Below are 25,205 nucleotides of genomic sequence, written 5' to 3' on the forward strand. Positions count from 1 at the left end.
AAGAGCATTGAAGATGGGTCGTGGCTGGGTCTTCCAGCATGACAACGACCCGAAACACACAGCCAGGGCAACTAAGGAGTGGCTCCGTAAGAAGCATCTCAAGGTCCTGGAGTGGCCTAGCCAGTCTCCAGACCTGAACCCAATAGAAAATCTTTGGAGGGAGCCGAAAGTCCGTATTGCCCAGCGACAGCCCCGAAACCTGAAGGATCTGGAGAAGGTCTGTATGGAGGAGTGGGCCAAAATCCCTGCTGCAGTGTGTGCAAACCTGGTCAAGAACTACAGGAAACATATGATCTCTGTAATTGCAAACTAAGGTTTCTGTACCAAATATTCAGTTCTGCTTTTCTGATGTATCAAATACTTATGTCATGCAATAAAATGCAAATTAATTACTTAAAAATCATACAATGTGATTTTCTGGATTTTTGTTTTAGATTCCTTCTCTCACAGTTGAAGTGTACCTATGATAAAAATTACAGACCTCTACATGCTTTGTAAGTAGGAAAACCTGCAAAATTGTCAGTGTATCAAATACTTGTTCTCCCCACTGTATATCATGATTACTCGTGCCAGGAGTTGTGAACTGACCCTAAAATAGAGATACATCATGACTATCTCAACTGTTACAGTAGGTCACAGGCCTTGTAGCCTAGCTAGCTAACCCTGACTCTAGCCTACTTATAACCATCTTGTCTCTGCTATCTGTATGATAGTGCTTAAAAAACAACAACTCTAGACTGATGTCAATTGTAGTGGGGTACATACACAGATTTTTCAGTGGAAATGTCACCGCTGAATATCGGGTCACTTTTTATACTAGTAGTGATGGTTGTTGGAACTTGTGGCTGCGGCTTCCACCGGTCATTTCCCCCACGCATTCCATCTCCTTGCGCAGCCAGAGCAATTACTTGCCAAATGAAAGGGCCTCAAGCAGAAAGTGTGGGAAACAACTACATTACTTCATATAATAGGCCTATTATATAGCAATTTATGAGTAAATGTTACCCGACCAGACCGAACAAAAAAACATAAACATTGTTTGAAATCATCTATAGGCTATAGATAGCAGTGGAGGCTGGTGGGAGGAGCTATAGGAGGACGGGCTCATTGTAATGGCTGGAATGGAATTATTGGAACCGTATCAAACACATCAAACATATGGAAACCACATGTTTAACTCCGTTCCATTAATTCAATTCCAGCCATTACAATGAGCCCGTCCTCCTATAGCTCCTCCTACCAGCCTCCGCTGATCGATAGATCATCTATCTACCTTGCAAGCTATTTAGACTACTTAAAGTCAGCTAAACAGGAACAAAGGGAAGATAGCCCACAGATTAGAGTTATTTTCCAGTAGGCCTACCTATTGAATTGTAAAATAGGCTAGTTTACAGCATAGCAGGCTACATCGGCCTACAATAGGATCATGTCCATTTGGTTAAGGGTATCTAGGGTAGCCTAAACAAGAGCTCTTAGAAATGATACAGCTAGCCTATGCCTCCGTTTATAGGCTATTGAACAGGACGGGCGGAGGAACCGGGGCCCATTGTACCAAAGTGACGTCACGAAGTGCCATTCGGCTGCGGGAGGGGGAGGGGGTGTAAGCAGGCTTCTGAATGATTTAAAAGGCTCTCGCCTCCCACCGCCTCCTGGTGATGCGCGAGATGCTGCTGCTGCTGAAGAGAGAGAAGGAGAAGAGAGAGAGAGAGAGGGAAGAGAAAGAGAGAGAGGCAGAGAGAGCGAGAAAGGGCGAGCGAGAGAGGAGAGAGAGACTGCAACAGCAGCCGACATGGAGCTCGAGCCTTTCCGGGGGAGAGCGAGCATCCTCTAATCTGCCAGGGTCACGGTAGAATACGTAAGTGAATTTGTTTCTCATCCTTTCTCTCCATCTCTGTCCCACTCTCACTCTCTCTGTCTGTGTCGTCATGGTTTATGTGTGTGTGAAAATGGCGTATTTGACCCGCGGTATGTATGTCTGTCCTGCAGTTGATCGCGTTGTTGTTTGATGATAAAATGTTTCCTTCTTGAGTCACACCTGCTCGGCGTGCATGTGCGTGTGCATGTGTATGTGTTGGGGGTGGGAACTCGCATCCCCGTTGTAGCTGCAGTAGACACCAGGAGAGAGAGAGGAGAGGAAGATACGATTTGGTTATTACATTACCCGACGTAAAGGTATTTGTTTATCAACAGCTAGAGTAAATGTTGAGCTCTGCCTGATATCATCACGTAGCAGGCTACATCTCATCTGATCGCTATTTTATCATAGAAGGACCTCTAGATAGATATAAGGCTACCCTCTGCTGTGTGTGTGTGTGTGTGTGTATGTGTGTGCGTGCGTGCGTGCGTGCGTGTGTGTGTGAAAGAGAGAGACCGTACGAAATGGATGCGTATCATCCGTTTTATAGCATCATGTCTGCGTGGGTAGGGTGCACGCCCATGTGCACGCCTAACCTCTGCAAGAATCAGGCTGTCTTTTTCTATAGATGATAGCGTGCGTGTGGAGGGGGGCATCTGAACTTGTGCTGTTGGGGAAACTCTCTTGGGAGCAGATTTGTTGGGAGGTACAATTAGTTTAGTATAGGATAGGGTAGGGTAGGGTAGTATAGGGTAGGGTAGGGTTGGATAGGGTAAGAATAGGGTAGGGTAAGGATAGGGTAGAATAGGGTAGGGTAGGATAGAATAGGGTAGGATAGGGTAGTTACTGTATATTATTGTGTTATAACTTTCCATCCTCTCTGGGTTTGAGCATGAAATAGATGGTAGAGAGAGAGAGAGAGAGAAAAAGAGAGAGGGATCAAAGAGAGCTCTGTAACTGCAGTATTGTCATCAGAGCCTTCACACACATTCCTCTCTCTGTCTGAGAAGCCAAAAGCTGGAAACATTGATTTCAATTATTTAGGGCTGAGGTTTAAACACACACACACTGAGATGTTGAGACAGGTCTGTGTGTCAGAAAGCCTGGAGCCTGAGAACAAGCTCATCTCTAATGACATGTCATGAGAGTTCTCTCTCTCTTTCTCTCTCTCTCTTTCTCTCTCTCTCTCTTTCTCTCTCTCTCTTTCTCTCTCTCTCTCTCTCTCTCTCTCTCTCTCTCTCTCTCTCTCTCTTTCTCTCTCTCTGTCTCTCTCTCTTTCTCTCTCTCTGTCTCTCTCTCTTTCTCTCTCTCTCTCTCTCTTTCTCTCTCTCTCTCTCTCTCTCTCTCTCTCTCTCTCTCTCTCTCTCTCTCTCTCTCTCTCTCTCTCTCTCTCTCTCTCTCTCTCTCTCTCTCTCTCTCTCTCTCTCTCTCTCTCTCTCTCTCTCTCTCCATCACCCATTCAAATCAAATCAAATCAAATCAAATCAAATTTTATTAGTCACATACACATGGTTAGCAGATGTTAATGCGAGTGTAGCGAAATGCTTGTGCTTCTAGTTCCGACAATGCAGTAATAACCAACAAGTAATCTAACCTAACAATTCCACAACTACTACCTTATACACACACACAAGTGTAAAGGGATAAAGAATATGTACATAAAGATATATGAATGAGTGGTGGTACAGAACGGCATGGCAAGATGCAGTAGATGGTATAGAGTACGGTATATACATATGAGATGAGTACTGTAGGGTATGTAAACATAAAGTGGCATAGTTTAAAGTGGCTAGTGGTACATGTATTACATAAAGATGGCAAGATGCAGTAGATGATATAGAGTACAGTATATACATATGAGATGGGTAATGTAGGGTATGTAAACATTATATTAAGTGGCATTGTTTAAAGTGGCTAGTGGTACATTTTTACATAATTTCCATCAATTCCCATTTTTAAAGTGGCTGGAGTTGAGTCAGTATGTTGGCAGCGGCCGCTAAATGTTAGTGGTGGCTGTTTAACAGTCTGATGGCCTTGAGATAGAAGCTGTTTTTCAGTCTCTCGGTCCCTGCTTTGATGCACCTGTACTGACCTCGCCTTCTGGATGATAGCGGGGTGAACAGGCAGTGGCTTGGTGGTTGTTGTCCTTGATGATCTTTATGGCCTTCCTGTGACATCGGGTGGTGTAGGTGTCCTGGAGGGCAGGTAGTTTGCCCCCGGTGATGCGTTCTGCAGACCTCACTACCCTCTGGAGAGCCTTACGGTTGTGGGCGGAGCAGTTGCCGTACCAGGCGGTGATACAGCCCGACAGGATGCTCTCGATTGTGCATCTGTAGAAGTTTGTGAGTGCTTTTGGTGACAAGCCGAATTTCTTCAGCCTCCTGAGGTTGAAGAGGCGCTGCTGCGCCTTCTTCACAACGCTGTCTGTGTGGGTGGACCAATTCAGTTTGTCCGTGATGTGTACACCGAGGAACTTAAAACTTTCCACCTTCTCCACTACTGACCCGTCGATGTGGATAGGGGGGTGCTCCCTCTGCTGTTTCCTGAAGTCCACAATCATCTCCTTTGTTTTGTTGACGTTGAGTGTGAGGTTATTTTCCTGACACCACACTCCGAGGGCCCTCACCTCCTCCCTGTAGGCCGTCTCGTCGTTGTTGGTAATCAAGCCTACCACTGTAGTGTCATCCGCAAACTTGATGATTGAGTTGGAGGCGTGCATGGCCACGCAGTCGTGGGTGAACAGGGAGTACAGGAGAGGGCTCAGAACGCACCCTTGTGGGGCCCCAGTGTTGAGGATCAGCGGGGTGGAGATGTTGTTACCTACCCTCACCACCTGGGGGTGGCCCGTCAGGAAGTCCAGGACCCAGTTGCACAGGGCGGGGTCGAGACCCAGGGTCTCGAGCTTGATGACGAGTTTGGAGGGTACTATGGTGTTAAATGCTGAGCTGTAATCGATGAACAGCATTCTCACATGGGTATTCCTCTTGTCCAGATGGGTTAGGGCAGTGTGCAGTGTGGTTGCGATTGCGTCGTCTGTGGACCTATTGGGTCGGTAAGCAAATTGGAGTGGGTCTAGGGTGTCCGGTAGGGTGGAGGTGATATGGTCCTTGACTAGTCTCTCAAAGCACTTCATGATGACGGAAGTGAGTGCTACGGGGCGGTAGTCGTTTAGCTCAGTTACCTTAGCTTTCTTGGGAACAGGAACAATGGTGGCCCTCTTGAAGCATGTGGGAACAGCAGACTGGGATAAGGATTGATTGAATATGTCCGTAAACACACCAGCCAGCTGGTCTGCGCATGCTCTGAGGACGCGGCTGGGAATGCCGTCTGGGCCTGCAGCCTTGCGAGGGTTAACACGTTTAAATGTTTTACTCACCTCGGCTGCAGTGAAGGAGAGCCCGCAGGTTTTGGTAGGGGGCCGTGTCAGTGGCACTGTATTGTCCTCAAAGCGGGCAAAAAAGTTGTTTAGCCTGTCTGGGAGCAAGACATCCTGGTCCGCGACGGGGCTGGTTTTCTTTTTGTAATCCGTGATTGACTGTAGACCCTGCCACATACCTCTTGTGTCTGAGCTGTTGAATTGCGACTCGATTTTGTCTCTGTACTGGGACTTAGCCTGTTTGATTGCCTTGCGGAGAGAATAGCTACACTGTTTGTATTCGGTCATGCTTCCGGTCACCTTGCCCTGGTTAAAAGCAGTGGTTCGCGCTTTCAGTTTCACGCGAATGCTGCCGTCAATCCACGGTTTCTGGTTTGGGAATGTTTTAATCATTGCTGTGGGTACGACATCGTCAATGCACTTCCTAATGAACTCGCTCACCGAATCAGCATATTCGTCAATATTGTTGTTGGACGCAATGCGGAACATATTCCAATCCGCGTGATCGAAGCAGTCTTGAAGCGTGGATTCAGATTGGTCGGACCAGCGTTGAACAGACCTGAGCGCGGGAGCTTGTTGTTTTAGTTTCTGTTTGTAGGCTGGAATCAACAAAATGGAGTCGTGGTCAGCTTTTCCGAAAGGGGGGCGGGGGAGGGCCTTATATGCGTCGCGGAAATTAGTATAACAATGATCTAGGGTTTTTCCAGCCCTGGTAGCACAATCGATATGCTGATAGAATTTAGGGAGTTTTGTTTTTAGATTAGCCTTGTTAAAATCCCCAGCTACGATGAATGCAGCCTCAGGGTGTGTGGTTTCCAGTTTACAAAGAGTCAGATAAAGTTCGTTCAGGGCCATCGATGTGTCTGCTTGGGGGGGAATATATACGGCTGTGATTATGATTGAAGAGAATTCCCTTGGTAGATAATGCGGTCGACATTTGATTGTGAGGAGTTCTAGATCAGGTGAACAGAATGACTTGAGTTCCTGTGTGTTGTTATGATGATCACACCACGTCTCGTTAATCATAAGGCATACCCCCCCGCCCCTCTTCTTACCAGAAAGATGTTTGTTTCTGTCGGCGCGATGCATGAAGAAACCAGCTGGCTGCACCGACTCCGTTAGCGTCTCTTGAGTTAGCCATGTTTCCGTGAAGCAGAGCACGTTGCAATCCCTGATGTCTCTCTGGAATGCTACCCGTGCTCGAATTTCATCAACCTTATTGTCAAGAGACTGGACATTGGCGAGTAGTATGCTAGGGAGTGGAGCGCGATGTGCCCGTCTCCGAAGCCTGACCACGAGACCGCCTCGTTTGCCCCTTTTACGGCGTCGCACAGGGTCGCCGGCTGGGATCAGATCCATTGTATTGGGTGGAAGGCAAAACACTGGATCCGTTTCGGGAAAGTCATATTCCTGGTAGGAACGATGATGAGTTGACGTTAATCGTATATTCAGTAGTTCCTCCCGACTGTATGTAATGAAACCTAAGATTACCTGGGGTACCGATGTAAGAAATAACACATAAAAAAACAAAATACTGCATATTTTCCAAGGAACGCGAAGCGAGGCGGCCATCTCTTTTCGGCGCCGGCCATCATTCCTCCCCATGTTCCTTTTCTTCCTCTACCGCTCTTCCTCACCCACTCCCCCCTCTCTCTGCTCTCTCACTCCTTTACATCTCCCTCTGCAATCCCTTTCTCTCTCCTTCCATCTGTGTGGTGCTGGCCGTGGTGCTGAAAGCAGCAGTCATTAACAGGAATTATAAACTGGGTGGTTCAAGCCCTGAATGCTGAATGCTGATTGGTTGACAGCTGTGGTATATCAGACCGTATACCATGGGTATGACAAAACATTTATTTTTACTGCTTTAATTACATTGGTGACCAGTTTATAATAGCAATAAGGCACATCGGGGGTTTGTTGTATATGGCCAATATACCACGACTAAGGGCTGTATCCAGGCACTCTGAGTTGCGTTGTGCATAAGAACAGCACTTAGCCGTGGTATACTGGCCATATACCACACCCCCTCAGGCCTTATTGCTGAAATATGGTGTTGATGAAGTCTTGATAATAGTCATGTCTGTTGTGTATTAGTTTGGCTACATTCCCATCATGCCAAGGAAGATCACAAGATGAGTTTAACCCTGATGGGGATACCAGTTCAATAATTCACCTCCTGTCATGGCTAGATGTCACGGGGAGTAACATCGACTGCTCCCTATAAGCTTGTTTGAAATGGATTTAGATCAATCATTCTGTCAACAGGTGTGTGTTTGTATGTGTGTGTAATGATGCAACATCACTGAGCCACAGGTTGCAGCTGTGTGTGTGTGTGTGTGTGTGTGTGTGTGTGTGTGTGTGTGTGTGTGTGTGTGTGTGTGTGTGTGTGTGTGTGTGTGTGTGTGTGTGTGTGTGTGTGTGTGTGTGTGTTTGTGTGTTGTTTGTGTTCCCTTATACTGTGTGTCTGTTTATATCTAAATGTTTGTTTGCGCAAAGTGCCCTTTGCTTGATTGCTTGATAGATTGTTGTGTGTGTGTGTGTGTAGATGATCTCACAACCCTTGTTCTATTGCATGTGTGACTCACCCTCTCACAAGAACACACACAACCTGATTTGGTTTGTGAATGGCAGATAGCCTCACTGACGTCACAGAGCCTGTCTGTACATAAAAGCTAATACAATCACACACACACACACACACACACACACACACACACACACACACACACACACACACACACACACACACACACACACACACACACACACACACACACACACACACACACACACACACACACACACACACACACCATCACAGAGCCATCTGCATCTCCGTCATCAGCAGCACACCCCCTACCAGACTACAGGCCACGTAGATATATAGAGAGATAGAGAGATAGAGAGCGAGAGGAAGGGGGGATAAACTCTGGGCCCTAGTGATGTGTACAGCATATTGGTGTGGTTACTAATCCTTTTAGATATGTGTCACAGTTTGGCAATAAGGTTACCATGGTTATCAGATACAAGGCCATCCAAAGGAACACAGATATAGAGGGACAGAGAGGGAGAGAGATGGAGGGCTGCGTTCCAGCTGTCTTTCCCACTTTCACTACACTCTTGAACTCAGCACTGGAGAGAGAAAGAGAGAGAGAACCTTTCTCCTGAGTCAGGTCCTATACTCAATGATGACATACCCTCTCTCTGACTCTGATCTACTCACAAGCCCAGTGGTTGCCATATCAGAACATTGCCGGTTGCCAGATTGGACTGAATCGTTTGCCAGATTGGACTGAATGAGGCTCTTAGCTTTATTAAGGTACTGAGTTCCAGAAGCTGAATCAGGATGTACGTTCTGTCAGTCAGGCAGAATGTTGGCTGGAACACACAGTTAACCACTCTCTTACAACAATGAATCATGCTGATTGATTGGCTGATTGAATAACAATAATTTATTATTATGGTGGATGACTAGGAAACCTGATGACAGACAGATGGATGGGCAGGCATGCCAACAGGCAGACGGAGGGACAGACAGATGGATGGGCAGGCATGCCAACAGGCAGACGGAGGGACAGACAGATGGATGGGCAGGCATGCCAACAGGCAGACGGAGGGACAGACAGAGGACGGCTACACTTTGTAACGGGCTGTTTACATCTGTTCTTCTAGTTAGGGAGGACAGATCCTATTGCATTGTGTTTGAGATCAATACTGTGTCTGATGGGAACAGATGAGCAGTTTTATCAGTCTGCAGCTCATCCCTCCATCATCATCCCTCCTTTCTTATCCTTTATGTTCTATTATCCACACTCTGCAGGGACAATAGCTGCCATGCCCACTGTTCTCCTGTATTGTGCCTTGTTTTGTGGTTAAACTGAAACGCACACACACACACACACACACACACACACACACACACACACACACACACACACACACACACACACACACACACACACACACACACACACACACACACACACACACACACACACACACACACACACACACACACACACACACACACACACACACACACACACACACACACAACCACTGTGGTTAAACAGTTGGGTAATTGCAGGCCTCGTTTAAGTGGTTGATTGCTGAGAGGCGTGTGTGTGTAGAGTGTGTGTGTGTGTGTTCTATGATTGAGTAGTGCTCGATGATTGAGAGGTGCGTTGGCCCACTTTACATAAATGATTTCTCCCCCTCTTCCTGAGTGCAGACAGGGGGGGAATAGTAGAGAAATAAACAGAGAGAAAGAAAGAAAGCTCATTGAAAGAGGGAAAGAGGTTGGCAGTAATAGCAGTCATCAGAGCAGGTTATTTTCCTACCCGGGCCGCACATACTGACTATGTATTAACTCCTGTTCACTTTAGACCAAATGGTTTTATTCAATCATCTTCTATGAGTGCAGTCGTTGACTGACTAGGGCGGAGGACAGGGGATTGGTTGATCGAAGGTTGAATCCATGACTGTGTCTCAAATAGAGCCCTGTTCCCTCTATAGGGCTCTACTTTTGACCAGTACTCTGGACTAAGTGCACTATGTCGGGAATAGGGTGCCATTTGGGACGCACCACCCTGTAATTCTTTGTCTATGCGTGTAATTATATTGTGTGTGCTTGTGTGGGTCTGTAACAGAACAATGTGTTCTGGAGGAGTGGAGTCCTTACAGTCCATCAGCTCTGAGTTCATCTCAGGTCAGATCTAATCAGGAAGTGATGATGACTCAGGAAGTTACAACACAACACAGTCATCTGGAACACACGCACGCATGCACACACACATACACACACACACACACACACACACACACACACACACACACACACACACACACACACACACACACACACACACACACACACACACACACACACACACACACACACACACACACACACACACACACACACACACACACACACACACACACACACACACACACACACATTCAGACGGATATTAACTGTCATCTATGGCGTGGTGTAATGAGATGGTTGCTATAACAACAGGTCTACAAGGACCAGCTGGTAATTAGTTCTCTGTGTTCAGGTATAAACTCATTCTGGAGTTTGTGTGTGTGTGTGTGTGTTTACAGTAAAGGATGGATAACCAGCCATATCTTCCCCAATGTAACTGTCAAACAGCTGTAGACAAGACACAGACATGGTGTCATATGTTGTCAGCTGTATTGTACTGTATGTGTAAAAACATGGGGTTTTCTGTTACAGATGGACACCTGAGACAACAGACTACACTTCTATATCACCATGAGGAACTGCTGACACCCCCCTCACCTGACTACCAGAGAGAACACACTTTCTTCCTCCCATCCTCTCTCCCACTCCGCCCGCCTTCACAAGAATAAAACGTTATTTTCAAAAGTGAAAAAAGTGAACGCCAGTGGACAAAATAGAGAAAAAAGCTAAAGCCCTCTCTTGACCCTTGATCTCTAACCCCTGACCTGTGACCTCAGTATGTCAGGTCTGCGTGGTAAGCTGCAGCGTGTCCAGTGGCGGGCAGGATGGCACTCCTTCACATCCAGAGTTCTCAGGACCAAACCGGTAGAGAGCATGTTGGACTCTGGGACAGGTAGGTGTTTACAGGGGGGTCTCTAGGGGTGTGAATGAAGGTGGGAATGTGTCTGTATGTGTGTGTGGGGGGGGGGGTATGTGTGGGTATACAGTATGTGTGGATATATGTGTGTGGGTCATATTAAAGTGTGTTTTATGTTAAGGTGTGTGTTTGTATGCTAATGTAAGTGTGTGTGTACAGGTGGTACCAGCAGCCATGGCACCAAACTAGCGAGGGTGTTGTCCACGGTAGACCTGGTGTCACTAGGGGTGGGCAGCTGCGTTGGCACGGGGATGTACGTGGTCTCTGGGCTGGTTGCTAAGGAGATGGCCGGACCTGGCGTCATCGTCTCCTTCATCATCGCTGCTGTCGCCTCTATACTGTCAGGTAATGACACACACACGCACACACATGCACACAAACACACACAGACACACACATACACACACACACACACACACACACACACACACACACACACACACACACACACACACACACACACACACACACACACACACATACACACAGCTGCATGATATTTGTGTGTCTCCCCTTCAGGAGTGTGTTATGCTGAATTTGGGGTTCGCGTTCCCAAGACAACAGGCTCAGCCTACACCTACAGCTACGTGACAGTGGGGGAGTGTGTGGCCTTTTTCATTGGCTGGAACCTGATCCTGGAGTACCTGATTGGTACAGCCGCGGGGGCGTCGGCTCTCAGCAGCATGGCGGACTCACTAGCCAATAAAAGCATCTCTACGTTTATGACTACACACATCGGAACATTCAACGGCCTGGGTGAGTCTGGAGGGGGGAGGAGAGGGGAGGGAGGAGTTGGAGAAGGGAGGAGGGTGTGTGCTGTATATCTGTGTGGGTGTGGGTGGTGTTTCCAGTAGCTGTGACATAATCTTCCCTGAGACCTGGGCTGTGTCCAGCGTAGAAATGTAGTGCGATGAATAGCCATGCCTTTCTGACAGGCCGAGTAATAGTACAAGTCAGTAGGTTTCACCTTCCTGAATGTGAGCCTGACGTCTAGAGTGGCTAGCAGTATAGAAACAGACAGTGAAAGCTCATTCCTCAACATAACAGATGAACACTACTTTTCCTGTTTGTGGATTGTAGCGAGGGTTATGCTACAGGGTTGTGATAGTTCTCCTGTTTGTGGATTGTAGCGAGGGTTATGCTACAGGGTTGTGATAGTTCTCCTGTTTGTGGATTGTAGCGAGGGTTATGCTACAGGGTTGTGATAGTTCTCCTGTTTGTGGATTGTAGCGAGGGTTATGCTACAGGGTTGTGATAGTTTTCCTGTTTGTGGATTGTAGCGAGGGTTATGCTACAGGGTTGTGATAGTTTTCCTGTTTGTGGATTGTAGCGAGGGTTATGCTACAGGGTTGTGATAGTTTTCCTGTTTGTGGATTGTAGCGAGGGTTATGCTACAGTGTTGTGATAGTTTTCCTGTTTGTGGATTGTAGCGAGGGTTATGCTACAGGGTTGTGATAGTTTTCCTGTTTGTGGATTGTAGCGAGGGTTATGCTACAGGGTTGTGATAGTTTTCCTGTTTGTGGATTGTAGCGAGGGTTATGCTACAGGGTTGTGATAGTTTTCCTGTTTGTGGATTGTAGCGAGGGTTATGCTACAGGGTTGTGATAGTTTTCCTGTTTGTGGATTGTAGCGAGGGTTATGCTACAGTGTTGTGACAGTTGTGTGACAGCCTAGGAACTGTGGAAACTGACAGAGGGAGACAAAATCTCTCTAACAGGAAAAGGAAATGGTAACTTTCCAACCGCTGGCCATCTAGCCTGCCATCCATTCCCTCTGCTCGCACACATACATGCACGCATGCGCACACACACACACACACACACACACACACACACACACACACACACACACACACACACACACACACACACACACACACACACACACACACACACACACACACACACACACACACACACACACACACACACACACACACACACACACACACACACACTGCTGGCACGGTGCATGACTGTTGACAGTGTGTGTTCATGTGTATTCTGCTGGTTCAGTTTTTGGTAATGTTGGGGCCCAGGTATCTAATGTAAGCTCTGTTACAGTAAACTATGATATAGGCCCTCGTGTGAACCATTTTAACTTTGAGCCTGTTTCTTATGCTGAGGTCTATAAAGCACTAAAGGCCATAGACACTAAATAGTCTGCAGGTCCAAACAACCTGGACACCTACCTCTTCAAGATAGCAGCTGGTATTATTACTGAACATGTGGCTCACATTTTCAACTTGAGTCTCTTGACCAATTCCATACCCAACATTTGGAAATCAGCTTATGTCCTCCCACTGCTAAAGGGTGGATATCCCTCAGATCTAATAACTATCGTCCTATCTCCAAACTCCCTATCCTGGCCAAAGTCTATGAATCCCTGGTGAACTCACAGTTCAAAAACATCCTAATTGTAAAGAACAGACTGAGTGGGATTAGGGCTGTGGTGGTCACGATATTTCGTCAGCCGGTGATTGTCAAGCAAATAACTGTCGGTCTCACGGTAATTGACCGTTAATTAACATAAACACATTTAGCATCTCCTGGCTTCCATACATTTTAAAAAGTCTAATAAATCCATGTAATATAGCCTACACCTTCACAATAAATCCATAATTTATTTTTGACGGGTCTAAAGAAGCATGATATGAAGAAATTGTAGTCTATTTCAGAAGAAAATAATAGCATGCTCTGATATTCTGAGTTGTCCTTATGTTTGGTCCTGATGTAGCTATGCCAAATGGCTGTGGGCTACACTAGTTCATTTAGCAGACAAGATTTGCTTATAATTCCGAGGCATTATTTTATATTATATTATAGTATGAAGGATACAATTGAACAAAGCTGAATAAAATATAAATATTTTCTCCAAATGATTTGAGGGAGCGCCCACATGGGCTACTCTGTGTTGAGCAGTTAACAAAAGAAACAGGTACTCCTATATGCTAAATTTAGAGTTATTTATGTACCTTTAGTTGTGATACAAATGTTGGGCTGTATGTTTAGATTTTTAACATTGTAAGGCTGCATGATGAGACTCTAATGATGATTTGAGAAAAGTCGCTTGAAAGGCATGAGCTCTGCTTTGTTTTTTTGCGCAGGCTGTACAGACTCCAATTGTCTCTGATACACAATTTGACCAGCATTAAATAATGCCTTGAATTTCACGACGGCATCCCCTTTGTGGCCGTAATGCACCCTAAAAAAATCCATGGCTTTTGTGTCCCGGAGTGCTGCGTTGTGCCCTTCTCCCTGATCGGGTCTTTCTCACAGGCTACAAGTGAAGACAGACACATCGGGGATGCAACTGCGCCCATCCTTATCCAATTCCGAGGTGCATATTGAAGATATTGGAAGAACTGTCCACATTTACTTTTCATTAGCCAACAAGATGAGTAGGCCTAAGGAACAGCAAAAGCAATAGCTTATGTCAATCTACAATCCACCATAGTACAAAAGTTGACCTATTCTATTCAGTGCGAGAAATAAATATTCCAAACAGTCTGGGACAGTTGTGGGATGCGATGGATCTCAAATTAATACAACCACTAGTATCAAAAAAAGGTTTTTAGGCAATGTGGCTGAGGCAACAGATCAGAACATTTAGCTTAAAATGTTGCTAAACTATTAGGCTATTTCTTCACATTTTAATCGCAGCAATACGCACATGGTAGTAGGCTATAAGCGTGAATGTTCCATTAGCGGAAAGCACCATTATCAAAAGTGAACACAAATGCAATTATGCATGTAATGCTTTTATTAAAAAGGTGCATGTTTATGGTGAAAAATGATCTTCTCCAAACTTGAAACTCATGTGCTGCTTATGTATGCCAGTTAGGCTCTACACCCCTTGTAAAGCAGATTAATGTGCTTCATTTTAAGAAGTTATTTGGCCACTTTATTTGTGATACAAACCTTATTAAAACATATAGGCTTATGGGCTAGGCTGTGCGACTATGATTCGAACAAGTCGCAAAAAAAGGCATTGTTTCTTATACTGGGCGTCATTCACAAGTGATAATACAGTTGAAGTCGGCAGTTTACATGCACTTAGGTGGGAGTCAATTAAACTCATTTTTCAACCACTCCACAAATTTCTTGTTAACAAACTATAATTTTGGCAAGTCGGTTAGGACATCTACTTGGTGCATGACACAAGAAAATTTCCAACAATTGATTATAGACAGAATATTTTACTTAAAATTCACTGTATCACAATTCCAGTGGGTCAGAAGTTTACATACACTAAGTTGACTGTGCCTTTAAACAGTTTGGAAAATTCCCCAAAATGGTGTCATGGCTTTAGAACAGACATGGGCAAACTACGGCCCGCGGGCCACATACGGCCCGTTAGGCTTTTTAATCCGGCCCGCCGAATTTGTCCAAATTATAGTAAAAACCTCCTTTTTTTCCCCTTTCCCTGCAATGCCCACGTTTCCCCAATAGATGGCGCACTCAAAACACATTGACCGTTGTTGGAGTGGCGCGTATTTCTCTTTATTTCACTTTAATTTTCACTTCGTTTCACGTCACCATTAAGCGAGAATTGCCACAACAAAACTAACTCCAGACTTTGATGCACTGGCAAAAAAGGGAGACCAACAACACTGTTCCCACTGAAATGGTGAGTTTTTCTGCTGTGTTATGAAAAAATGCATATGGAAAGTTTGGAAGTGCGTCTTTTAATTAAGAGCAATGCGCATTTACGCACAGCAGCGGTACAGTAGCTTTATTAACACGCCGCACATCGCTCTTAATTTAAATTTAAATTTTCAGCTGCAGGTAGGATATTTAATACAGCCTATGTCTGTGTGCTTGGCAACGATACACGTGTACTGTTTGCGCGTGAAGGCGAGGGCGTCCGTGGCGAGTTTGTAGAGCGCGCGGTCAGGACAATCCATCCATGATTTTGCGGAGTTTAACACAAGTAGATATTATTGAGCTTGAGTATTTCGTTGTGTAATAATATGTTTTGAATGTTGAAAGTGATTCCATTTTTCAATAAATGTTGATTTCTTTAACTTTGCACCTTCGATTGAAACTTATTAAAAACAGACGCAATCTTGATAAATCACAGTGCGTATGTTATTTTAATCTATTTACATTTCCTCATCCCGGTATCTGCGAAATAGTATGTAAATGCCATATCTTGCATATTCCTTGAGACAAATTTATTAACTGATAAGGGCTATTTTTCACATTTGAAAGACAGTTAATAAATTGGGTTGTAGTGTTCTTACTGTGCTATGAGGTTTGCACACACTACATTTAATGCTTTAGTATATCCGGCCCAAACACTCCCTCCAAATGCTCCTGGCCCGGCCCCTCTGTCAAATTTTAGAACCCATTGTGGCCCGCGAGTCAAAAAGTTTGCCCACCCCTGCTTTAGAAGCTTCTGATATGCTAATTGACATTATTTGAGTCAATTGGAGGTGTACCTGTGGATGTATTTCAAGGCCTACCTTCAAACTCAATGCCTCTTTGCTTGACATCATGGGAAAATCAAAAGAAATCAGCCAAGACCTCAGAAAATAATTGTAGACCTCCACAAGTCTGGTTCATCCTTGGGAGCAATTTCCAAATGCCTGAAGGTTCCACGTTCATCTGTACAAACAGTAGTATGCCAGTATAAACACCATGGGACCACGCAGCCGTCATACCGCTCAGGAAGGAGACGCGTTCTGTCTCCTAGAGATGAACGTACTTTGGTGCAAAAAGTGCAAATCAATCCCAGAACAACTGCAAAGAACCATGTGAAGATGCTGGAGGAAACAGGTACAAATGTATCTGTATCCACAGTAAAACAAGTCCTATATCGACATAGTCTGAAAGGCCACTCAGCAAGGAAGAAGCCACTGCTCCAAAACCGCCATTAAAAATGCCAGACCACAGTTTGCAACTGCACATGGGGACAAAGATCGTACTTTTTGGAGAAATGTCCACTGGTCTGATGAAACAAAAATAGAACTGTTTGGCCATAATGACCATTGTTATGTTTGGAGAAAAAAGGGGGAGGCTTGCAAGCCGAAGAACACCATCCCAACTGTGAAGCACGGGGGTGGCAGCATCATGTTGTGGAGGTGCTTTGCTGCAGGAGGGACAGGTGCACTCCACAAAATAGATGGCATCTTGAGGAATGAAAATTATGTGGATATATGGAAGCAATATCTCAAGACATCAGTCAGGAAGTTAAAGCTTGGTTGCAAATGGGTCTTCCAAATGGACAATGACCCCAAGCAACTTCCAAAGTTGTGGCAAAATGGCTTAAGGACAACAAAGTCAAGGTATTGGAGTGGCCATCACAAAGCCCTGACCTCAATCCTATAGAACATTTCCTATAGAAAATGTGTGGGCAGAACTGAAAAAGCGTGTGCGAGCAAGGAGGCCTACAAACCTGACTCAGTTACACCAGCTCTGTCAGGAGGAATGGGCCAAAATTCACCCAACTTATTGGGCGAAGCCTGTGGAAGGCTACCCAAAACGTTTGACCCAAGTTAAACAATTTAAAGGCAATGTTACCAAATACTAATTGAGTGTACGTAAACTTCTTACCCACTGGGAATGTGATGAAAGATAGAAAAGCTGAAATAAATAATTCTCTCTACTATTATTCTGACATTTCACACTCTTAAAATAAAGTGGTGATCCTAACTGACCTAAGACATCGAATTCTTACTAGGATTAAATGTCAGGAATTATGAAAAACTGAGTTTAAATGTATTTGGCTAAGGTGTATGTAAACTTCCGACTTCAACTGTATATAATTCACAAGTGATAGGCTAATTTTGCCACCCATCAGACTATTCTTGATTAATATTGTCTTTACATTTACTAAATTATATATTTGTGACATTTGTTTTGATTTAGAATGGACCATTATCATGCACCTGTATCGAAACAGGCAGCGGGGAAAAATATATGTCATCTATGCACTTATATAGTGAATGGAGGACGCTTTTCCCTGTGGTTTATTTTCATGCCAGTCAGGTAGGCTATACTCCTGTTGTAAAGAGAAGCAATGTGCTTAATATTAGGAAAGTTGAGAAATAAATATAGTTGGCCTATAGAAAGCTGATGGGATCCTCCTCTTTTTAATAGAAGCCATCACTCTGTTTTCTTACGCAATTGCATAGCCTATAGAAATGTTGTGCAACATGAGCTCTCATGAAGTGTTTGATTAGATTTTTGAATACATTTGCATTACTGTCAGAGTTATTAGAGGGACAATAAAGTGCTGAGTACCAGGCAGTTAGCAATTTTGGTTGGCTACTAACGACCAGCAGCAACATCAGAGCTTGGAGAAGCCTAATTACCCTGACTAAACGGTCTTGTGGAATTTGACTGCCTTAATTACTCGTGACCGCCGGTGTGCCTGTAATACGGTCACCGCAACAGCCCTAAGAGGGGTTCAGTCTGGCTTTGGATTGGGGCACAGCACCACAACTGCAGCTATAGAAGTGGCAAATTACATCATAAATGCACTTGATACAATGCAGCATTGTGCTGCTCTGTTTGTTGATTTAGCAAAGGCATTTGATTCAGTTGACCATGAATTGTTGCTAGCTAGATTCAGTAACATTGGTCTCAGTGAAGGGGCAGTACATTGGTTTAGGAACTATCTTTCTGGTAGAACACAATATGTATATACTAACAAGTCTATCTTTCTAGAGATTAATATGTTCCCCGGGGTTCCAGTCTACAATCCATGCTTCATCTAGATATGTTAGTGCCACTGAATTAATTTACTTTTTTGGGGGGCGAGACTGTTACAGAGGAGTGTAAAATGCTTATTTTAGGCTGGATCATGTTGTTGAATTGTATTGTATTGTTGTATGTTTTAATTCTGTAATGTATTGATTGTTGCTGCCTTCTTGGCCAGGTCTCCCTTGAAAAAGAGACTCTGGGTCTCAATGGGCTTTTCCTGGTTAAATAAAGGTTAAATAAAAAATGTATGTTTACCTCCCGGTGTGGTGTGTATTTAACCCTCCCTCCCTACCTCTCCCCATCCCTCCCTACCTCTCCCCATCCCTCCCTCCCTACCTCTCCCCATCCCTCCCTCCCTACCTCTCCCCATCCCTCCCTACCTCTCCCCATCCCTCCCTACCTCTCCCCATCCCTCTCTCCCTCGTTCTCCCCTCTGCTCCAACTCGCTCCCTCCCGCCCTACCTCTCCCCATCCCTCTCTCCCTCGTTCTCCCCTCTGCTCCAACTCGCTCCCTCCCGCCCTACCTCTCCCCATCCCTCTCTCCCTCGTTCTCCCCTCTGCTCCAACTCGCTCCCTCCCGCCCTCTCTCTCCCCATCCCTCTCTCCCTCGTTCTCCCCTCTGCTCCAACTCACTCCCTCCCGCCCTCCCTCTCCCCATCCCTCTCTCCCTTCCTCTCCCCTCTGCTCCCCCTCACTCTTTCCCTCCCTCCTCCCCCCTCTCCCTTCCTCTCCCCTCTGCGCCCCCTCACTCATTCCCTCCCTCCTCCCCTCTCTCCCTTCCTCTCCCCTCTGCTCCCCCTCACTCTTTCCCTCCCTCCTCCCCTCTCTCCCTTCCTCTCCCCTCTGCTCCCCCTCACTCTTTCCCTCCCTCCTCCCCTCTCTCCCTTCCTCTCCCCTCTGCTTCCCCTCCCTCCCTCTCCCCATCCCTCACTCTTTCCCTCCCTCCCTCCCTCCTCCCCTCTAGGTAAAGGAGAGCAGTCGTACCCAGACCTCCTGGCCCTGCTGATAGCAGTGATAGTGACAGTGATCGTGGCCCTGGGGGTGAAGAACTCAGTAGGGTTTAATAATGTGTTGAATGTGATCAACCTGATGGTGTGGGTCTTCATGATGGTGGCCGGACTCTTCTTCGTCAACGGACACAACTGGGACGATGGAAGGTTCCTACCCTTCGGGTGGTCAGGGGTGAGAAACACAAACAGACCTATATACATACAGTGGGGAGAACAAGTATTTGATACACTGCCGATTTTGCAGGTTTTCCTACTTACAAAGCATGTAGAGGTCTGTAATTTGTATCATAGGTACACTTCAACTGTGAGAGACGGAATCTAAAACAAAAATCCAGAAAATCACATTGTATGATTTTTAAGTAATTAATTTGCATTTTATTGCATGACATAAGTATTTGATACATCAGAGAAGCAGAACTTAATATTTGGTACAGAAACCTTTGTTTGCAATTACAGAGATCATACGTTTCCTGTAGTTCTTGACAAGTTTGCACACACTGCAGCAGGGACTTTGGCCCACTCCTCCATACAGACCTTCTCCAGATCCTTCAGGTTTCGGGGCTGTCGCTGGGCAATACGGACTTTCAGCTCCCTCCAAAGATTTTCTATTGGGTTCAGGTCTGGAGACTGGCTAGGCCACTCCAGGACCTTGAGATGCTTCTTACGGAGCCACTCCTTAGTTGCCCTGGCTGTGTGTTTTGGGTTGTTGTCATGCTGGAAGACCCAGCCACGACCCATCTTCAATGCTCTTACTGAGGGAAGGAGGTTGTTGGCCAAGATCTCACGATACATGGCCCCATCCATCCTCCCCTCAATACGGTGCAGTCGTCCTGTCCCCTTTGCAGAAAAGCATCCCCAAAGAATTATGTTTCCACCTCCATGCTTCACGGTTGGGATGGTGTTCTTGGGGTTGTACTCATCCTTCTTCTTCCTCCAAACACGGTGAGTGGAGTTTAGACCAAAAAGCTAAATTTTTGTCTCATCAGACCACATGACCTTCTCCCATTCCTCCTTTGGATCATCCAGATGGTCATTGGCAAACTTCAGACGGGCCTAGACATGCGCTGGCTTGAGCAGGGGGACCTTGCGTGCACTGCAGGATTTTAATCCATGACGGCGTAGTGTGTTACTAATGGTTTTCTTTGAGACTGTGGTCCCAGCTCTCTTCAGGTCATTGACCAGGTCCTGCCGTGTAGTTCTGGGCTGATCCCTCACCTTCCTCATGATCATTGATGCCCCACGAGGTGAGATCTTGCATGGAGCCCCAGACCGAGGATGATTGACCGTCATCTTGAACTTCTTCCATTTTCTAATAATTGCGCCAACAGTTGTTGACTTCTCACCAAGCTGCTTGCCTATTGTCCTGTAGCCCATCCCAGCCTTGTGCAGGTCTACAATTTTATCCCTGATGTCCTTACACAGCTCTCTGGTCTTGGCCATTGCGGAGATGTTGGAGTCTGTTTGATTGAGTGTGTGGACAGGTGTCTTTTATACAGGTAACGAGTTCAAACAGGTGCAGTTAACACAGGTAATGAGTGGAGAACAGGAGGGCTTCTTAAAGAAAAACTAACAGGTCTGTGAGAGCCGGAATTCTTACTGGTTGGTAGGTGATCAAATACTTATGTCATGCAATAAAATGCAAATTCATTATTAGAAAATCATACAATGTAATTTTCTGGATTTTTGTTTTAGATTCCGTCTCTCACAGTTGAAGTGTACCTATGATAAAAATGACAGACCTCTACATGCTTTGTAAGTAGGAAAACCTGCAAAATCGGCAGTGTATCAAATACTTGTTCTCCCCACTGTATGCACATGCTATTACACACATACATTGGTAGGCATGCAGATATGCAATGAATTGTGATATTCAACTCATTAGTCAACTTCTAGTTTACTAGCTAGGTTTAGATAGCAACATTGCTAACTAGCGGCTAACTCGAGCTCAACTGTTGGTGGAATCATAATGCGAAAAGTGATTGTGTTTCAACACGGCCTTTAACCTCTGTGTCTCCTCTGTGTGTGTTTATACCAGGTGATGCAGGGAGCGGCAACATGTTTCTATGCCTTCATAGGGTTTGACATCATCGCTACAACAGGAGAGGAAGCCAAGAGTCCCAACACCTCTATACCCTATGCTATTACTGTTTCCCTCATCACCTGCCTTACTGCATACGTCTCTGTGAGTACACACACACACACACACACACACACACACACACACACACACACACACACACACACACACACACACACACACACACACACACACACACACACACACACACACACACACACACAAACACACACATACACGTCCATGCCCTATTCGGTGCAAATGACATCATTTGCCCTCAAGAGTTTGTCGGAATGAATGATTTCTGGTTGGTTGGACTCTCTCTATGTATGTCTGTGGTTTAAGATATAGACTGTCTATATACTCTATGGTTTAAGATATAGACTGTCTATATACTCTATGGTTTAAGATATAGACTGTCTATATACTCTATGGTTTCAGATATAGACTATCTATATACTCTATGGTGTAAGATATAGACTGTCTATATACTCTATGGTTTCAGATATAGACTATCTATATACTCTATGGTTTCAGATATAGACTGTCTATATACTCTATGGTTTAAGATATAGACTCTATCTATATACTCTATGGTTTAAGATATAGACTATCTATATACTCTATGGTTTCAGATATAGACTATCTATATACTCTATGGTTTAAGATATAGACTCTATCTATATACTCTATGATTTCAGATATAGACTGTCTATATACTCTATGGTTTCAGATATAGACTGTCTATATACTCTATGGTTTAAGATATAGACTCTATCTATATACTCTATGGTTTCAGATATAGACTGTCTATATACTCTATGGTTTAAGATATAGACTGTCTATATACTCTATGGTTTCAGATATAGACTGTCTATATACTCTATGGTTTAAGATATAGACTATCTATATACTCTATGGTTTAAGATATAGACTATCTATATACTCTATGGTTTCAGATATAGACTATCTATATACTCTATGGTTTCAGATATAGACTATCTATATACTCTATGGTTTCAGATATAGACTAGCTATATACTCTATGGTTTCAGATATAGACTGTTTATATACTATATACATTTACATTTAAGTCATTTAGCAGACGCTCTTATCCAGAGCGACTTACAAATTGGTGCATTCACCTTATGACATCCAGTGGAACAACCACTTTACAATAGTGCATCTAAATCTTTTAAGGGGGGGGGGGGGGTCAGAAGGATTACTTTATCCTATCCTAGGTATTCCTTGAAGAGGTGGGGTTTCAGGTGTCTCCGGAAGGTGGTGATTGACTCCGCTGTCCTGGCGTCGTGAGGGAGTTTGTTCCACCATTGGGGTGCCAGAGCAGCGAACAGTTTTGACTGGGCTGAGCGGGAACTGTACTTCCTCAGTGGTAGGGAGGGGAGCAGGCCAGAGGTGGATGAACGCAGTGCCCTTGTTTGGGTGTAGGGCCTGATCAGAGCCTGAAGGTACTGAGGTGCCGTTCCCCTCACAGCTCCGTAGGCAAGCACCATGGTCTTGTAGCGGATGCGAGCTTCAACTGGAAGCCAGTGGAGAGAGCGGAGGAGCGGGGTGACGTGAGAGAACTTGGGAAGGTTGAACACCAGACGGGCTGCGGCGTTCTGGATGAGTTGTAGGGGTTTAATGGCACAGGCAGGGAGCCCAGCCAACAGCGAGTTGCAGTAATCCAGACGGGAGATGACAAGTGCCTGGATTAGGACCTGCGCCGCTTCCTGTGTGAGGCAGGGTCGTACTCTGCGGATGTTGTAGAGCATGAACCTACAGGAACGGGCCACCGCCTTGATGTTAGTTGAGAACGACAGGGTGTTGTCCAGGATCACGCCAAGGTTCTTAGCGCTCTGGGAGGAGGACACAATGGAGTTGTCAACCGTGATGGCGAGATCATGGAACGGGCAGTCCTTCCCCGGGAGGAAGAGCAGCTCCGTCTTGCCGAGGTTCAGCTTGAGGTGGTGGTCCGTCATCCACACTGATATGTCTGCCAGACATGCAGAGATGCGATTCGCCACCTGGTCATCAGAAGTGGGAAAGGAGAAGATTAATTGTGTGTCGTCTGCATAGCAATGATAGGAGAGACCATGTGAGGTTATGACAGAGCCAAGTGACTTGGTGTATAGCGAGAATAGGAGAGGGCCTAGAACAGAGCCCTGGGGGACACCAGTGGTGAGAGCACGTGGTGAGGAGACAGATTCTCGCCACGCCACCTGGTAGGAGCGACCTGTCAGGTAGGACGCAATCCAAGCGTGGGCCGCGCCGGAGATGCCCAACTCGGAGAGGGTGGAGAGGAGGATCTGATGGTTCACAGTATCGAAGGCAGCCGATAGGTCTAGGAGGATGAGAGCAGAGGAGAGAGAGTTAGCTTTAGCAGTGCGGAGCGCCTCCGTGATACAGAGAAGAGCAGTCTCAGTTGAATGACTAGTCTTGAAACCTGACTGATTTGGATCAAGAAGGTCATTCTGAGAGAGATAGCGGGAGAGCTGGCCAAGGACGGCACGTTCGAGAGTTTTGGAGAGAAAAGAAAGAAGGGATACTGGTCTGTAGTTGTTGACATCGGAGGGATCGAGTGTAGGTTTTTTCAGCAGGGGTGCAACTCTCGCTCTCTTGAAGACGGAAGGGACGTAGCCAGCGGTCAAGGATGAGTTGATGAGCGAGGTGAGGTAAGGGAGAAGGTCTCCGGAAATGGTCTGGAGAAGAGAGGAGGGGATAGGGTCAAGCGGGCAGGTTGTTGGGCGGCCGGCCGTCACAAGACGCGAGATTTCATCTGGAGAGAGAGGGGAGAAAGAGGTCAGAGCACAGGGTAGGGCAGTGTGAGCAGAACCAGCGGTGTCGTTTGACTTAGCAAACGAGGATCGGATGTCGTCGACCTTCTTTTCAAAATGGTTGACGAAGTCATCTGCAGAGAGGGAGGAGGGGGGAGGAGGGGGAGGAGGATTCAGGAGGGAGGAGAAGGTGGCAAAGAGCTTCCTAGGGTTAGAGGCAGATGCTTGGAATTTAGAGTGGTAGAAAGTGGCTTTAGCAGCAGAGACAGAAGAGGAAAATGTAGAGAGGAGGGAGTGAAAGGATGCCAGGTCCGCAGGGAGGCGAGTTTTCCTCCATTTCCGCTCGGCTGCCCGGAGCCCTGTTCTGTGAGCTCGCAATGAGTCGTCGAGCCACGGAGCAGGAGGGGAGGACCGAGCCGGCCTGGAGGATAGGGGACATAGAGAGTCAAAGGATGCAGAAAGGGAGGAGAGGAGGGTTGAGGAGGCAGAATCAGGAGATAGGTTGGAGAAGGTTTGAGCAGAGGGAAGAGATGATAGGATGGAAGAGGAGAGAGTAGCGGGGGAGAGAGAGCGAAGGTTGGGACGGCGCGATACCATCCGAGTAGGGGCAGTGTGGGAAGTGATGGATGAGAGCGAGAGGGAAAAGGATACACGGTAGTGGTCGGAGACTTGGAGGGGAGTTGCAATGAGGTTAGTGGAAGAACAGCATCTAGTAAAGATGAGGTCAAGCGTATTGCCTGCCTTGTGAGTAGGGGGGGAAGGTGAGAGGGTGAG

At 45.9% G+C, this 25,205-nt stretch overlaps 1 protein-coding gene across 1 annotated transcript in view; it reads left to right on the forward strand.

Moving 5' to 3' along the window:
- The first annotated feature begins 1,594 nt into the window (after window positions 1-1,594).
- slc7a14a (solute carrier family 7 member 14a) overlaps window positions 1,595-25,205 on the forward strand; it is a 34,096-nt gene continuing 10,485 nt past the window's right edge. Inside the window, exons 1-6 of the mRNA XM_071329850.1 lie at window positions 1,595-1,855; window positions 10,474-10,834; window positions 11,018-11,203; window positions 11,378-11,614; window positions 19,532-19,749; window positions 21,613-21,759. Coding sequence (XP_071185951.1) covers window positions 10,720-10,834; window positions 11,018-11,203; window positions 11,378-11,614; window positions 19,532-19,749; window positions 21,613-21,759 — 903 coding nt within the window. The 5' untranslated portion in view covers window positions 1,595-1,855; window positions 10,474-10,719. The remainder of the gene's footprint in view (window positions 1,856-10,473; window positions 10,835-11,017; window positions 11,204-11,377; window positions 11,615-19,531; window positions 19,750-21,612; window positions 21,760-25,205) is intronic.

The sequence above is a fragment of the Salvelinus alpinus genome, chromosome 10 (assembly GCF_045679555.1).
Source record: "Salvelinus alpinus chromosome 10, SLU_Salpinus.1, whole genome shotgun sequence".
Classification (NCBI taxonomy): Eukaryota; Metazoa; Chordata; class Actinopteri; order Salmoniformes; family Salmonidae; genus Salvelinus; species Salvelinus alpinus.